The sequence below is a fragment of the Pecten maximus genome, chromosome 17, assembly GCF_902652985.1.
Source record: "Pecten maximus chromosome 17, xPecMax1.1, whole genome shotgun sequence".
Lineage (NCBI taxonomy): Eukaryota > Metazoa > Mollusca > Bivalvia > Pectinida > Pectinidae > Pecten > Pecten maximus.
The window spans coordinates 14,087,350-14,103,133 of NC_047031.1; the positions used below are offsets into that span (position 1 = coordinate 14,087,350).

At 40.6% G+C, this 15,784-nt stretch overlaps 2 protein-coding genes across 3 annotated transcripts in view; both read right to left on the reverse strand.

The window, feature by feature from the left end:
* Window positions 1-15,784, reverse strand: part of LOC117314922 (mucin-2-like) — a 60,711-nt gene that overhangs the window by 5,638 nt on the left and 39,289 nt on the right. Inside the window, exons 2-8 of one of the 2 annotated variants that reach the window (XM_033869021.1) lie at window positions 14,575-15,162; window positions 5,568-9,571; window positions 5,220-5,284; window positions 4,426-4,574; window positions 3,356-3,483; window positions 2,851-3,057; window positions 1,605-1,648 (exon numbers count right to left, since the gene is read on the reverse strand). In XM_033869021.1, coding sequence (XP_033724912.1) covers window positions 1,628-1,648; window positions 2,851-3,057; window positions 3,356-3,483; window positions 4,426-4,574; window positions 5,220-5,284; window positions 5,568-9,571; window positions 14,575-15,162 — 5,162 coding nt within the window. In that variant the 3' untranslated portion in view covers window positions 1,605-1,627. The remainder of the gene's footprint in view (window positions 1-1,604; window positions 1,649-2,850; window positions 3,058-3,355; window positions 3,484-4,425; window positions 4,575-5,219; window positions 5,285-5,567; window positions 9,572-14,574; window positions 15,163-15,784) is intronic. The other variant, XM_033869020.1, reaches the window with a different exon arrangement.
* On the reverse strand, window positions 9,676-14,555 carry LOC117314923 (probable GPI-anchored adhesin-like protein PGA55). The gene has a single exon (XM_033869022.1). It carries the CDS (start codon window positions 13,288-13,290, stop codon window positions 10,048-10,050), a length of 3,243 nt encoding a protein of 1,080 aa, XP_033724913.1. The 5' UTR covers window positions 13,291-14,555; the 3' UTR covers window positions 9,676-10,047.

The following is a 15,784-nucleotide window of genomic DNA, read 5'->3' on the forward strand; positions in this document are numbered from 1 at the left end:
CTACTTTTAATGGAAAGCGTCAAAGTAACGATGTCATTGTTAGTGTAGTTCAAAGTTTAACTGAAATATACATCTGGAGTGTCAATCATACTTAATTTCATAAAATGTTAAATGAACTCAATATTTGTAATTTAAGAATTTCCACAGACGTAGCTATGTTGCGGTTGCCATTTTCATTATATTTATGTTTTTAATTTCGATGGAATAGTAAGAATCACGAAAAGTATATATATATCAGATGTAAAAACCAGAAACTTGTTATTCAATTTTTAAAATCGCGAAAATATCAACCATCTAAAAAAAGCACCTTGACATTATTTGGTCAGCTTTAAATTAATATGTATGTAGTCATAGCTAGGCTATCGGGCGTTTCGTTAGTAGATAAAAACAGTTATTGCAAAACAACATAGCATAAACATCGTAAATTATGATTTTTCATTTTCGTGTTTTCTTATCTACATCTCCATATTTCCATTATCTAATCATGATATTAATAACAAGACTATTTGAACAACAACATCCTTTCATTACACTATGATTGCTAGAACACTATCAGTGACGATATTAGCCATGATGTTATGGTGTTGATATGAAAAACGACTATATGAAGTGAAGTATAAGTTAGCTAGATTAGAATGTAGTGATGGCTTTGGAGGAAGAACTTTTGATGAAGATATCCTCCATGATGGATGGTAACAGATCCCAAGGAACAGATCGAGATTCAAAGATAGAAAAGGAAAAGTTTGTTGTTATAAAGATACACTTTCATGTTTGAACAAGAAAAATACTTACGTCATGTTAGGTTGTGAAAGGTTGTAATAAAAGCTAATTAAACACAGCCATCGTTTTGTTTTTCCTGTTGCTATTCGATAACTGACATTTTATATAAATGACCACGTGTTGTCAATTATCCACATATACATAAACCGGCCGATGGAAATGATTAGCGCCAAGGAAAAACAATTGATGAATGTGTCTAACTAACTATTAAGACAGACGGAAATAACATGCATTCTACTAAAACATGCTGTCAATGGCATTGTGTATAACGTTATATTATAAAACATACGAAGCTTTTATTTTTGCGACTATCTAGTGACTTATTGCCAACGTTGGCGTTTTCAATGTACAATGTATATGTTAAATTCGCTAATACTTTGACAATTTGATTATAGGATGAATCAAAGATACTTATAGCCAATTTGATAATTTACAGGAAAATTATAACTCCTTTGGAAAAACATTTTTGTAAAATCTCAAAACGGGAGAAAAACAAAAACAAAAACACAATTTAAGTTCATTAGGATCGAATTCAGGTGCAAAGACTTATATTTGTAAATTAATGCGAAACAGACTTCTCGCAAAGCATGCTGGTAAGTTAAAGTAGAATACATGTTATCGTTCCTCATCAATCCGTTGACAATAATGCATTGTTATATAATTATATACAGTATGCCGAGGTAGAGAATAGAAACATACCAGCACGGTGTATTGACAGACATTATTAGTTTTCACACCTGATGTATATTTCAATTCCCACAGAACGTGTTAGTAGCCTTTCTTTATCTTGTTATGTTCTATCAAATATTTCACCATATACTTACACATTGTATTTGGAAATGTCGTTTCATAGGGGTGTAGTTTTACTCTGACGAAAATACAAAATAATTTCCCATACAATAAACTATGTATTTACAATATATCTTCTCCTATCATCCATAGTGACAATATTTAAACAATTCACGAAATTACAAAATCTTATTTTCGTTTTCGAATCGTTTTCAATACAGTACTGCGTACAAAGAAACTTTCGCCATTTTCGCCGAACAGAAAGTCGGGGTATCTCCAACGTAATATTTTATCATTAATGAATTTTCGCCAATTTCGCCTATGATGGCGGCAACTTTAAATTGAGCGAATATGGACTGTTTTGTCAGAAGGCGAAAGTTCCTTGATACACAGTAATTCATCTGCTGAAAAAGTATCATTTTGAAAATTTGAATTATTTAAATGAATATTTTCTTCATAAAACAAAACACCCTTCTTTAACATCTTTAAAATATGGACAAAATATCAAATTACACACAATGTAAGAATAGTTCAAATGTCGCAGCCAAGCACGGGATGTTTGGGAACCCATCAAACCATTTTTCCATCCAAACCATTTTCGCGGAGTAAATTCCATAACATTCAGGCCATGCCTATGACTGGCTGTCAGGAATTGTAAAGGAGGGTCGCAGTATAATTATAAACCATAAAAAGCTCTTGGGGGACGCAGAGCGAATTTTATAAACGCCATTGTTAGCCTTGGGACTCTGGTGGGTTAATTACTCCCAGGGAACATGCAATCAAAACATGTTTATCGTATAATATTGGCAATTAAATTTACCTGGAAATGATACCTAAGCATTATCACCTGTTGAAGAAATTGTTTTTGTTTATTTCAGTTTGATCAGATACATATAAATAATATTGAAGATTCGACTGAAAATTATCAAGATTTCCCAGAAAAACAGTGTCTTTGATCAATCAAATTTTCACAAAATTTGCTTCTGAAATCCTCGACCCCGGTTGAGTCAGATATTTTCACAGCTTGCCTCATTCTAAGATCGTTAAACAGTATCTTTTTCAAAATAACTTCGGTTCAAAAACATATTTTAATGCATTTCTTTTGTTCTTTTCGTGGTCTGATTTATATCCTCTTTACTACCAGCATGAGGAACACAGGGGCCAAACTTTAGTTACTTATGGGATCCCCCACTTTTCATTGGTTCATTGATTTGGGAAAACCCCGAATCCTTGATTTTCATTGGATGAAACAAATCCCCCATTTAGTATTTATCAACTTACCGGGTCCGCCCCGTTGGCGGTTTGTAAATCATTATTTGATAAATTGAAGAACTGTACGGGTTGTTTCCCTTCGATCTCGGTTGCTTGAGCTAATCTATTATCGTATGCAAATTCATTGTCGGAACTTCCCGCCCAACTTCGGCGATAATCAATATCATCCGGGTCTTCAGGAAGGCGGTACTTCTGCTTTGTGTGTCTTCGGGAACACTGAAAAGTAAGATGTACACCGATTTTATTTCCATCAACTTTAAAGATCTTATGTTTTACTTTTCTGTATTCCAATCCAACCAGTGTAGATGTGCTTTATGTATGTGAATTTTTCATCTTTACATACTCATTTTTTATTTCACAACAATAACAGATTGAATACATTATACTCATTTAGAGGGTCGGCTGTCGGTACCATTAACATTGCGACATGTTCAGTTAAGAAATTAAAAGAAAGAATGATAATGATAATTAAATAAAATGATGACAATGAATGCCTTTGTTATTTAAAACTTACCAATATGCAGATCATTGCTATGAGGAAGAGAAGGACAACGGATCCACAGGCGATCACGGCAATAGCCCAGTTAGGGAAGCCTTCCGCAATAACAGGGGCAACCGTGGTGGTCACGGGTGTTCTTATAACTGTAAAGCACAATAGAATTTATACATAATTCACCTTAATTTGACAAGGGAATGTCCGGGGAAATAAAGATGTTCCGCTCCAGCTTTGTCAAAAATAGAGTTAAATGAGAAATATAGCAAAGATTGTTAAAGATTTGTCTTGATGTTAACGGAATACCTACATAAACACCAAATACTTATATATATATATAGGTGTCAGATTTATATAAGCTTTTTGACACTTGTTTCTGATTCCTTTGGGTATAATTTATATGTTGTATGCATATCGTCAAATGGAAATTGACGAATAAAACAGTTTAAACTAAATACTAAATCGATGTTTTATAATGTTAAACATTTACCATTGTGAGATATAGATGTTTTATAATGTTAAACATTTACCATCGTGAGGTATAGATGTTTTATAATGTTAAACATTTACCATCGTGAGGTATAGATGTTTTATAAGGTTAAAACATTTACCATCGTGAGGTATAGATGTTTTATAAGGTTAAACATCTACCATCATGAGATATAGATGTTTTATAAGGTTAAACATTTACCATTGTGAGATATAGATGTTTTATAATGTTAAACATTTACCATCGTGAGGTATAGATGTTTTATAATGTTAAACATTTACCATCGTGAGGTATAGATGTTTTATAAGGTTAAACATCTACCATCATGAGATATAGATGTTTTATAAGGTTAAACATTTACCATCATGAGGTATAGATGTTTTATACAGTTAAACATTTACCATCGTGAGGTATAGATGTTTTATAATGTTAAACATTTACCATCGTGAGGTATAGATGTTTTATAATGTTAAACATTTACCATCGAGAGATATAGATGTTTTATAAGATTAAACATTTACCATTGTGAGGTATAGATGTTTTATAAGGTTAAACATTTACCATCATGAGATATAGATGTTTTATAAGGTTACATATTTACCATCATGAGATATAGATGTTTTATCCACAGTAAATCCTCCCAGGTTTCCGTCGGAAACAGCAGTCTCCACAACCCTGTTCATGTCGGCATCAGTGACGGGAGCCGTGCCTGATAATTTCACGGTGTACTCAACAATCACACTCCCTTGTCTGAAATTGAAAAGAAATAGAATTTTAATTTTTGATTCAATTGCCTTGTTATTTTCATTTCTTATAAATATCACCCGAAATCCTTCTTTTGTACTTAACGATGTTTGTTAGGTAAATAGTTTGTATTTAGACTTTCATACCCTAAATGAAGATTCTTAAGACTCTACGAATTCGAAAATCTTGCTTAAATCGAACGAAAAAGTTGCGAGATCAAAACTTTTGTGTAGAAGACACGATTATCTCAAATATCTCGTGTGTTTGTTACCTAACTTAAGTTCAGCTATACTTTAAATGAGGGTAAATAATTAAATTGCTGTAAAATATACATTTTGGCGTATTTTATTTTTGCGCTAAAATATGGCGACGAAGATCAGTTTCTAAATGTTATTTATAGCAAATGATTGTGTACCCATTACCAATTATTGTACCATTCCGTCAAAAGTTGATGAGGTAAATATGAGCACTCCAAAATTTGTACGTGTACAGTATAATCCGAGAGTGATATCATTATCAAAATGAACGCCATTGGCGCGTCATTCGAGGACTGCACGTGAACTTAGCGACTACCCGGATGTGAAATCTCAACCAATAAATTAATACTGGTTCCGTTTTCTTTTAGTGAACAGAGCATTGTCATAAACTTACCTAAACTGGTCAATGATAACCGACACAAAATTGTCTCCATACTGCGCAAGGTACACAGCCTCCAGCTGGAAAAGGATATATTCTCTTTATTATATATATATCTTATTAATTTTTTTATGAAAACAATAGACAAATTGACACGACTTTGAATACATTGGAGATAAATCAACGGAAGCTATTTAATATTAACTGAATTTTAGTCATTAAAACATGGGATTCAGCTAATCAATGATTAAAGTCAGAACATAAAGCTAAATTAATATTTCATTTAGAAATAATACCCAACTAAGAATGTCCCTGATAGAAATAGCTAATCACAATAGTTATCACTAGAAACGTAAAACGAACCTCTGGTTTGACTTGATCGCGCAAAGTTTTGAATTCATCAGAAGTTTTCTCCGAAAGTGTGGGAACCCAGGTTACTCCGCCAGTAATTCTTATGCTAGCTCTTGCCTCACTTGTTATTTCTGATGCTGGAGTTGTTGGAGCTTGTGTTGTGGGAGCTTGTGTTGTTGGAGCTCGTGTGGTTGGAGCTTGTGTTGTTGGAGCTTGTGTTGTTGGAGCTTGTGTTGTGGGAGCTTGTGTTGTGGGAGCCTGTGTTGTTGGAGCTTGTGTGGTTGGAGCTTGTGTTGTTGGAGCTTGTGTTGTGGGAGCTTGTGTTGTGGGAGCCTGTGTTGTGGGAGGCTGTGATGAGGGAGCTTGTGTCGTGGGAGGCTGTGATGTTGGGGCTTGTGTTGTTGGAGCTTGTGTTGTGGGAGCTTGTGTTGTGGGAGCTTGTGTTGTGGCAGCCTGTGTTGTTGGAGCCTGTGATGTTGGAGCTTGTGTAGTGGCAGCTTGTGTTGTGGGAGCTTGTGTTGTTGGAGCTTGTGTTGTTGGAGCTTGTGTTGTTGGAGCCTGTGATGTTGCAGCTTGTGTAGTGGGAGCTTGTGTTGTTGGAGCTTGTGTTGTGGGAGCCTGTGTTGTTGGAGCCTGTGATGTTGCAGCCTGTGTTGTGGCAGCTTGCGTTGTAGGAGCTTTTGTAGTGACAGCTTGTGTTGTAGGAGCCTGTGTTGTGGGAGCTAGTGTGGTGGGAGCCTGTGTGGTGGGAGCCTGTGTGGTGGGAGCCTGTGTTGTGAGAGCCTGTGATGTTGGAGCTTGTGTTGTCGGAGCCTGTGTTGTAGGAGCCTGTGTGGTGGGAGCTTGTGTTGTTGGAGCTTGTGTGGTGGGAGCCTGTGTTGTTGGAGCTTGTGTTGTGGCAGCTTGCGTTGTGGGAGCCTGTGTTGTTGGAGCTTGTGTTGTGGCAGCTTGCGTTGTGGGAGCCTGTGTTGTTGGAGCTTGTGTTGTGGCAGCTAGTGTGGTTAGAGCCTGTGTTGTTGGTGCTTGTGTTGTTGGAGCCTGCGATGAAGGGGCGTGTGTTGTGGCCGCTTGAGTTGTGGGAGGCTGAGTTGTGGGTTCCTGAGTTGTGGGAGCCTGTGTTGTGGGAGCCTGTGATGAAGGGGCTTGTGTTGTGGGGGCTTGTGTTGTGGGAGCCTGTGATGAATGAGCTTGTGTTGTGGGGGCTTGTGTTGTGGGAGCCTGTGATGAAGGGGCGTGTGTTGTGGGGGCTTGTGTTGTGGGGGCTTGTGTTGTGGGGGCTTGTGTTGTGGGAGCCTGTGATGAAGGGGCGTGTGTTGTGGGAGCCTGTGATGAAGGAGCTTGTGTTGTTGGTGCTTCACTAGTTAGAGCTTGTGTGGTTGGTGCTTCAGTAGTTTGAGGTTGTGTTGCTGGTGTCTGAGATGTAGGACCATGTGTGGTGGGATGTTGTGATGTAGGTGACTGGGTCGTTGGAGCAGTTTGCAAGGGGGTTTGTGTCGCGGGGGACTGCGATGTTAGGGTTTCTGTTGTAGGTGGTTCGGATGTTGGGGCTTGTGTCGTGGGAGGCTGTGTTGAAGGGGCTTGTGTTGTGGGAGGCTTTGATGTAGGGGCTTGTGTCGTGGGAGGCTGTGATGAGGGAGCTTGTGTCGTGGGAGGCTGTGATGAGGGAGCTTGTGTCGTGGGAGGCTGTGATGTTGGGGCTTGTGTCGAGGGAGGCTGTGATGAGGGAGCTTGTGTCGAGGGAGGCTGTGATGTAGGAGCTTGTGTCGTGGGAGGCTGTGATGTTGGGGCTTGGGTCGTTGGAGGCTGTGATGAGGGAGCTTGTGTCGAGGGAGGCTGTGATGTTGGGGCTTGCGTCGAGGGAGGCTGTGATGAGGGAGCTTGTGTCGAGGGAGGTTGTGGTGTAGGAGCTTGTGTTGTGGGAGCTTGTGTCGAGGGAGGCTGTGATGTTGGGGCTTGTGTCGAGGGAGGCTGTGATGAGGGAGCTTGTGTCGAGGGAGGCTGTGATGTTGGGGCTTGCGTCGAGGGAGGCTGTGATGTGGGGGCGTATGTCGTGGAAGGCTGTGATGTAGGGGCTTGTGTCGTGGAAGGAATAGTCGTAGGAGCTTGTGTAGGATCGTGGGTTATAGGTGCTTGTGTTGTTGGAGGCTGTGATGTGGGGGCTTGTGTCGAGGGTGCGAATGTTGTTGCTACTTGTGATGTGGGATGTGTCGTTGTGGGAGCCTGTGTGTTTGGAGCCTGTGTTGTAGGAGCCTGTGTTGTAGGAGCCTGTGTTGTAGGAGCCTGTGTTGTTGGTGCCTGTGTTGTAGGAGCCTGTGTTGTAGGACCCTGTGTTGTGGGGGCTTGTGTTGTAGGAGCCTGTGTTGTAGGAGCCTGTGTTATAGGAGCCTGTGTTGTTGGTGCCTGGGTTGTAGGAGCCTGTGTTGTGGGAGCCTGTGTTATAGGAGCCTGTTTTGTGGGAGCCTGTGTGGTTGGTGCCTGTGTTGTAGGAGCCTGTGTTGTAGGAGCCTGTGTTATAGGAGCCTGTGTTGTTGGTGCCTGGGTTGTAGGAGCCTGTGTTGCGGGAGCCTGTGTTATAGGAGCCTGTGTTGTGGGAGCCTGTGTGGTTGGTGCCTGTGTTGTAGGAGCCTGTGTTGTGGGAGCCTGTGTTGTGGGAGCCTGTGTTGTGGGAGCCTGTGTTGTTAATGCCTGTGTTGTAGGGGCCTGTGTTGTAGGAGCCTGTGATGAAGGAGCGTGTGTGGTTGGTGCCTGTGTGGTTGGTGCCTGTGTGGTTGGTGCCTGTGTTGTAGGAGCCTGTGATGTAGGAGCCTGTGTGGTTGGTGCCTGTGATGTAGGAGCGTGTGTGGTTGGTGCCTGGGTTGTCGGAGCTTGTGTTGTGGGAGCCTGTGTTATAGGAGCCTGTGTTGAAGGAGCCTGTGTGGTTGGTGCCTGTGTTATCGGAGCTTGTGTGGTTGGTGCTTGTGTTGTGGGTTCCTGTGTTGTGGGAGCTTGTGTTGCAGGGGCCTGTGTTATAGGAGCCTGAGATGAAGGGGCGTGTGTGGTTGGCGCCTGTGTTGTTGGAGCCTGTGTTGTTGGCGCCTGTGTTGTTGGAGCCTGTGTTGTGGGAGCCTGTGTTGTGGGAGCCTGTGTTATAGGAGCCTGTGTTATAGGAGCCTGTGTGGTTGGTGCCTGTGTTGTAGGAGCCTGTGTGGTTGGTGCCTGTGTTGTAGGAGCCTGTGTTATAGGAGCCTGTGTTGTAGGAGCTTGTGTTGAGGGAGCCTGTGTTGTAGGAGCCTGTGTTATAGGAGCCTGTGTTATAGGAGCCTGTGTTGTAGGAGCCTGTGTTGTGGGAGCCTGTGTTGTAGGAGCCTGTGTTGTGGGAGCGTGTGTTGTAGGAGGCTGTGTTATAGGAGCCTGTGTTGTGGGAGCGTGTGTTGTAGGAGGCTGTGTTATAGGAGCCTGTGTTATAGGAGCCTGTGTTGTAGGAGCCTGTGTTGTGGGAGCCTGTGTTGTAGGAGCCTGTGTTGTAGGAGCCTGTGTTATAGGAGCCTGTGTTGTAGGAGCCTGTGTGGTTGGTGCCTGTGTTGTAGGAGCCTGTGTTGTTGGTGCCTGTGTTATAGGAGCCTGTGTGGTTGGTGCCTGTGTTGTGGGAGCCTGTGTTATAGGAGCCTGTGTTGTGGGAGCCTGTGTTGTAGGAGCCTGTGTGGTTGGTGCCTGTGTTGTAGGAGCTTGTGTTGTTGGTGCCTGTGTTGTTGGAGCTTGTGTTGTTGGAGCTTGTGTTGTGGGAGCTTGTGTTGTAGGAGCCTGTGATGTAGGAGCCTGTGTTGTTGGTGCCTGTGTTGTAGGAGCCTGTGTGGTTGGTGCCTGTGTTGTAGGAGCCCGTGATGTAGGAGCCTGGGTTGTCGGAGCTTGTGTTGTTGGCACCGTAGATGTTGTTGCCTGTGGCGTTAAGGTAACTGTTGAAGCCACATTTGTAATTGAGGTTGACGGCGCTAAGGTCAGAGATGCTGATGACGTCATTGACGCATCCGTTGAAGTACCTACATGTAAAATGTAAAGAATTATAGAAGAATTAACCTACCTATTTGAGGTCACAGCTTTCAAAATATAATAGTTACCTTAAAATATTTATATTTTACGACGATTTAGATAAAAGATTAACAGGTAATAATTTTATTTTATTTTCGAAATAAATATGTAATATGTCAAATTTTAAGGCTAAGAAACATAGCCTGCCGTTAACTATAGATAACATAAAGTATAAACAATATATTGATATGCTGTATTAGGGAAAGCATATAAATTATACACAGTACATACACATAAGTTACTCAGACCTCGTTATACTGCCATCACTAGGCTATATAAGAAAACAGGAAAGGGAGGTAATCTACAAAAGTACTAGAGCGACTGGAAGTGCATAATTGGGGTTGATGAGATAGCAAGTGTAGTGATAGGCAGTATATGGAGGTTTTATAATATCAAATGTTACCTGTTAGTTCGTGATTATTGTCTTTTAAGACACAACACAACAAGGCAAACACAAATTACACAAATGCACGCATATATCAGTAAAGGTAATATAGCAGTCAAAGAAGAATTCATACTTACTTGTAGAGGAAGCAAGACTACTTGAGATGCTAAGGTGAGTCGGAGGAGCAGTAAGAATTTGTACATTCTCTAGCAAGGAGGCAGAGTGTTGAGAGGAAGTGAGAGATGTGGTGTGAAGGGGCGTGACGTCAGAGGTGGCAGCACCGGGCGAAACAGAAAAAGAAGGCATAATGCTGGAGGAGGATACATCCGAAGAGACAGCGCTTTTTGTATCGGTAGAAATATCACGTGGTACCGATGACGTACTCTCCATATCACGTGATGTTGTCATCGTGGAGACAACAGACCTTACTTCGGAAGTAACATGTACGCTATCCTGAATTGAAGAAGGTGTAGTCACAATATCATCTATAACAATTTTTGAAGCTGGATCATCTCGGAATGATTCGGTTTGTGTGAAAGATGGCTTCCTGCTGTCAGAAGACATTATCGAGGATATGTCATGGGCAGTGACTACATCACTCGGCACTGATGATTCTGCAATACTCCCAGCAGAAGACACAACATCGGGGATTACTTTGATGGATAACGTACTCAGTACAGAGGAAGACAATGATGACGTCATAATGATTGTCTTCGTAGATTTCGAATCACCCTGCGAGGATGTCATGCTGCTTGTAATTGCATTTACTGATGCGAATGATGTCTGAACATTGTCTGTTATCCCGGGCGATCTAAAGGTGTCTGTACTAGAAATACCCTCGGACGAAACCACCTCAGTACTACTTGACGCAGATTCTGATTTAGAAGTGACACGAGAGGTAGTCCCTATGGATGAGAGTGTAATACCGGTGTGGTTGTCAGAAGTAACACTGGTATAGGCATCTAAACTAGAAATTACACGAGTTGGATGTATAAAATGTTTTGATGACTCGGATGCAGTTCTTTCTGCTGTCAAACTTTTGTAAACTATATCTGACGTCGACTGCGGCGTGTTGGTACTAGAGACAATGTTTTTATCGTCACTAGATATGCGAGTCTCCTGCACAGATGTATCATGGGTGGTTGGTGTGGTGACAATGGTACTAGAAGTATCCTGTGGCGAGCTTAGAGAAGGCGTTTCGGCGACGTGTGTAAACGATGTTGTTTCAGATGAATGCATATCACTATCAAGAAGAGCAGACGAGGTTGGAGTATTCGGTGTCGAAGTAGCATTGATCGAGACAACATTTGATTTGGAACCTAAAGCTGACGTTTGGTCAGTCTGCGTTACTGTTACTGTAGAGGAAGTAACAGAATCTGTGACACTGAAAGTTTTGTTATCTCCAAGTGTGCGTGTGAAGGTTTCGGTATGAGGAACAAGAGAAGATGTGACCTGAACTACACTTTGAGGTTGGCTCGTCTCCAGGAGGTTTTTTGTCGAGTCTAGCCTACTTGAAATACGTGAGGCAGCATGTTGCTGTAACGTTTCTGCATCCCGGCTAGAAAACACTGTATCAGAGCCTGAAATATGCATTGTTTGTTCTGTGGAACTTGGATGTAATTGTGGCACAAAGGTAATCTCGCTTCCTATCTGTGTCTTCAATGGCACAGCATCAAGTTCCGTCACAATCGGTGAAGTAACAATGCTAAAAGTAGTTGTCAAACTAGACGTATCAACAGCATGTGAAGGGACTGCAGACGAAACAGTATCACTTAAAGAAGTACCATGATCCTCTGATTTAACGGAAACAATATCGTGACTAGTATTAAGAATCACTGTTGAAATAACAGGAGATCCTTGGTGAACTTCACTGGTAGAATATCTTTGGATCAACTCACGAGATACAGGTGAAGTCGTTTCGTACGCTTCACTAGAAATAGAAGCTTCACTTGAGGAGACTTGTACATAAAATGAAGAAACCACTGGGGTTGCTTCAACCTTCGTGGCAGCAATATCTGAAGTTGATGATGAAAGATCGGAGGCATGTGTAGTCGTAGGTGATGTTGATAAAACGGATGGAAGGATGGTGGAAGATGTGGTCACCGACGAAAAAGTACTGGAAGATGATACTGAAGTGGCTACCGAAAAATCAATTGGAGAAGTTGCCAAAGGATGTGTATCCGAACTGGAAGTGACATCTATAAGAGCAGGAGAGGTAGATATGTTGGAACTAGAAACTAATGTTTCTCTGGCAGTTGATGCCAAGCTTGCTTCAGTGATAGTCGAGGCAATGCTTGCTTCGGTGGTAGTCGAGACAACGCTTGCTTCAGTTGTAGTCAAGACATCGCTTGCTTCAATGGTAGCCGAGACAACGCTTGCTTCAGTTGAGGTTGAGACATCGCTTGCTTCAGTGGAAGTTCGGACATCGCTTGCTTCAGTGGAAATTCGGACATCGCTTGCTACAGTGGTAGTTGGGACCACGCTTGCTTCAGTGGTAGTTGAATTATCGCTTGCTTCAGTGGCAGTTGAAACAACGCTTGCATCAGTGGAAGCTCGGACATCGCTTGCTTCAGTGGAAATTCGGACATCGCTTGCTACAGTGGTAGTTGGGACCACGCTTGCTTCAGTGGTAGTTGAATTATCGCTTGCTTCAGTGGCAGTTGAAACAACGCTTGCTTCAGTAGTAGTTGAGGCAATGCTTTTTTCACTAGCAGTTGATACAACACTTGCTTCAGTGGTTGTTGGGACCACGCTTGCTTCAGCAGCAGTGGAGGCCATGCTTTCGTCGGCAGAAGCTGATACCACGCTTGTTTCAGTGGCTGTCAACACGGCCGTCGCTTCAGTTGCAGAAAATACTACGCTTTCTTGAAAAGTTGAATATATACTTTGTGATGTTGGTCGCGTAATGTAAGTTGCGGACGTTAAATGGGGCCCTCCTAACGACGTCACGCTCTGACTTATTTCTGAGTCTAAGACTGCTGCAATACTTTGAGTAGCTAAATATGAAGTGGACATTGTCGTCAATGAATCCGAAAAGGGTGTTGTTTGATCTGTCATAGAAATACTACTTTGAAAAGGTTCAGATGTTTTTGAGACCGAAATTTGTTCACTTAGTACGGAAAATTTTGTTAAGTCTGATAATGCTATATCCTCAAACGGTTTTGAAATAAGCTGGCCTGTCATATCAGAAGACAATGACAACATTTGATCTAGATCAATAAAAATGTCTGATGGTCCTTCGGTAAAGATAGCAGTTGAGGAAGGAAGAAGGGGAGATAACTCCATGGAAGTTTTGGAAAGGGTAGATAACTCCAGTGATGTGAAGGAAGAAGCTGTAGGTGCAATTCAGATAGAAAGAAAGAATAAGTGAAGTGTAAATAATTTAAATGAAAAATATAAAACCTAACCTTCGATACCTTGAGTTTGATTCAAATATGTATAAAAGTAATGAAGATTAGCTTTTATATTTACACAGAAATAAAAACATTGTTGCTTTCATACCGTAAGAAATTATCATTTTCAAATACTGTTATAGTTGGGTTTTTTCGAGGGTTGCGACATTCAGATTTAGTCATGGATTAAAGCGGGGTATTTTCCATATTATCAAATGTAACGTAAGTTAAGTTTATTTTACAGTAAATATCAATACACCAGAAAGGAGAAGATTTATCTCCCTTATATTGACCGCTATGCCATGTGTCATTAAAAAAACTCACAGCAAGGGAGATAATTCTAGGAGGTATGGAAGCAATCGAAATTCACAAGCAAAGAAAGAAAGGGGTGAATTTATAACATTAATTACAATATCAGTCGTATTATTGTGTTAACAAAATAAGAATACATCCGAACCTCGTTACCTCAAAGTCAGTGAGGTACTGATATTCTTCTCGAGATATCCCAAACATTCAAGGTAACCGAGTATATTTTTATATAGCTTTTTTCTTGTCGGAACTGAATTTTTATTCCCAGTTTAGCAGGTTCTTGGAGTTATTAGAATTTGAGATAACGACATTCGGCAGTATATAAATATGCTGCTAATACACACGGATATGATAAAATGATCTAGCTAGGTGATATTATCATTGATACAGAAAGAATATTAAGTAGAATAAATTGTATATAATATATATTACTGTCAATATATCTTTGCACGATGTGAAACAGGAATGACTCGTCGTGATGACTTTTATTTAAAATACTGATTTTTTTCTTGTTTGTTTTCACTTTTTCACATTTTTATCATTTTTTTTATATATATATCTTATCTTTATTCTTTCTTTAACCATTTCTTTATATTTCAGCTTATCAAATACTGATCTGACGTCACGACTGTTTCACTATCTTCAAACGGTATATCGTACTCCCCTGGTATTAATATTGACTATTTTGAAATCAGTATGATTATCACGGATGCTGACAGGACATGCCATTTCGGTTACGTGACACAATACATACAGCATCCATAAAAGGCAAACAAAATATTAAAATTGTAAATAAAAAAAAATGAAAGATTAATAAAACACTAATCCCAACAACAATAAACACAGAATATGTGAAAAAGACAATTACCTGTAACCTCGGTAACACTTGATGACGTCATCCCCACCGAAGAGGAACCCACATTTGATGAAGTCGAGAGGACGCTGCTTGATGATACTGGTACACTTGATGATGTCGCACCTTTACCAGATGATGACGATGAGGACTGAGTGAAACTTGATGACGTCATTGATGCAGAAGAACTAGGTTGGGTTGTTGCGGGTACATTTACACTCGTGGATAGAGTTGGTGTCTGTACATGTGATGACGTATCAGCAGGCGCCATACTTGACGACATCAACTGGTCTGCGTTTACAGACGCTTGTGAGCTTGTCGGCTGTGTCGGCTGGGCGCTTGATGGTGTTATTACATTGGAACTAGAACTAGTATAAGCTGACGCACTTGGGGATGACGTCATTTCCGTTGTAGCAGAAGTCGAAACAATCCCAGAACTTAAAGACATTGTCTGTGAACTGGACTGACTTTGGTGAGCCGATGACGACACTGGTGACGTTACAATCACCGACGTGGACATTGATGACGTCACAGGGGGTGCTGATGACGACGGGGGCATTACTGTGCTCGTTACCGAACTGCTAACACCCTGTGATGATTGGGCTGAAATATACAAACTGGATATATCAGAAATGATTGATAGGTCAATAAATGAATAAATAAATCGGTTAATTTATCCTTTTTACGAGGAATTTGGACAAAATACATTTATTGATGTTAAATACGGTTTAAGATCTATCAAAGTGATGACGAAAACATGTAAACCAGCAATTAATAATGAAACGTGTAATACGTAATTATCATACATGTATGATACAAATACTTTGCTATTCGTAGTAACATACAAAAACAGTACAAATGTCGGTCGGACAGTGTTTGTTTGGTCAGGTTTACGATAGCCTTGTCAATCCGTCACTAAATGACAGATATTGAGTGGTCAGTCCAGGTCAAATAATTGCTAAATATTGTCCGAAGGCGTTTTCTTTATCTTTGACCGAAGGTCAAGTAGTGTTTTGGCCGAAGTATTGTTTGTAACACCATATATTCCCGGTGTATGTAGTACAGTATAAAATATGCAAGTCATACTGATAACTGAAATATTGATAAGTTTGTGCTACATATCCGAAAAAAACGTTAAAACGAGAATACGAGAAAAAGTTATTATAGTCTATCATAAAATTTAAACTTTATTCATTTTACAACGATTGCAAAACAATTTATATCA

Coding starts and splice junctions, on each gene's coding strand:
- LOC117314923 (XM_033869022.1), bottom strand. CDS start 13,290: ATGGAGTTATCTCCCCTTCTTCCTTCCTCAACTGCTATCTTTACCGAA.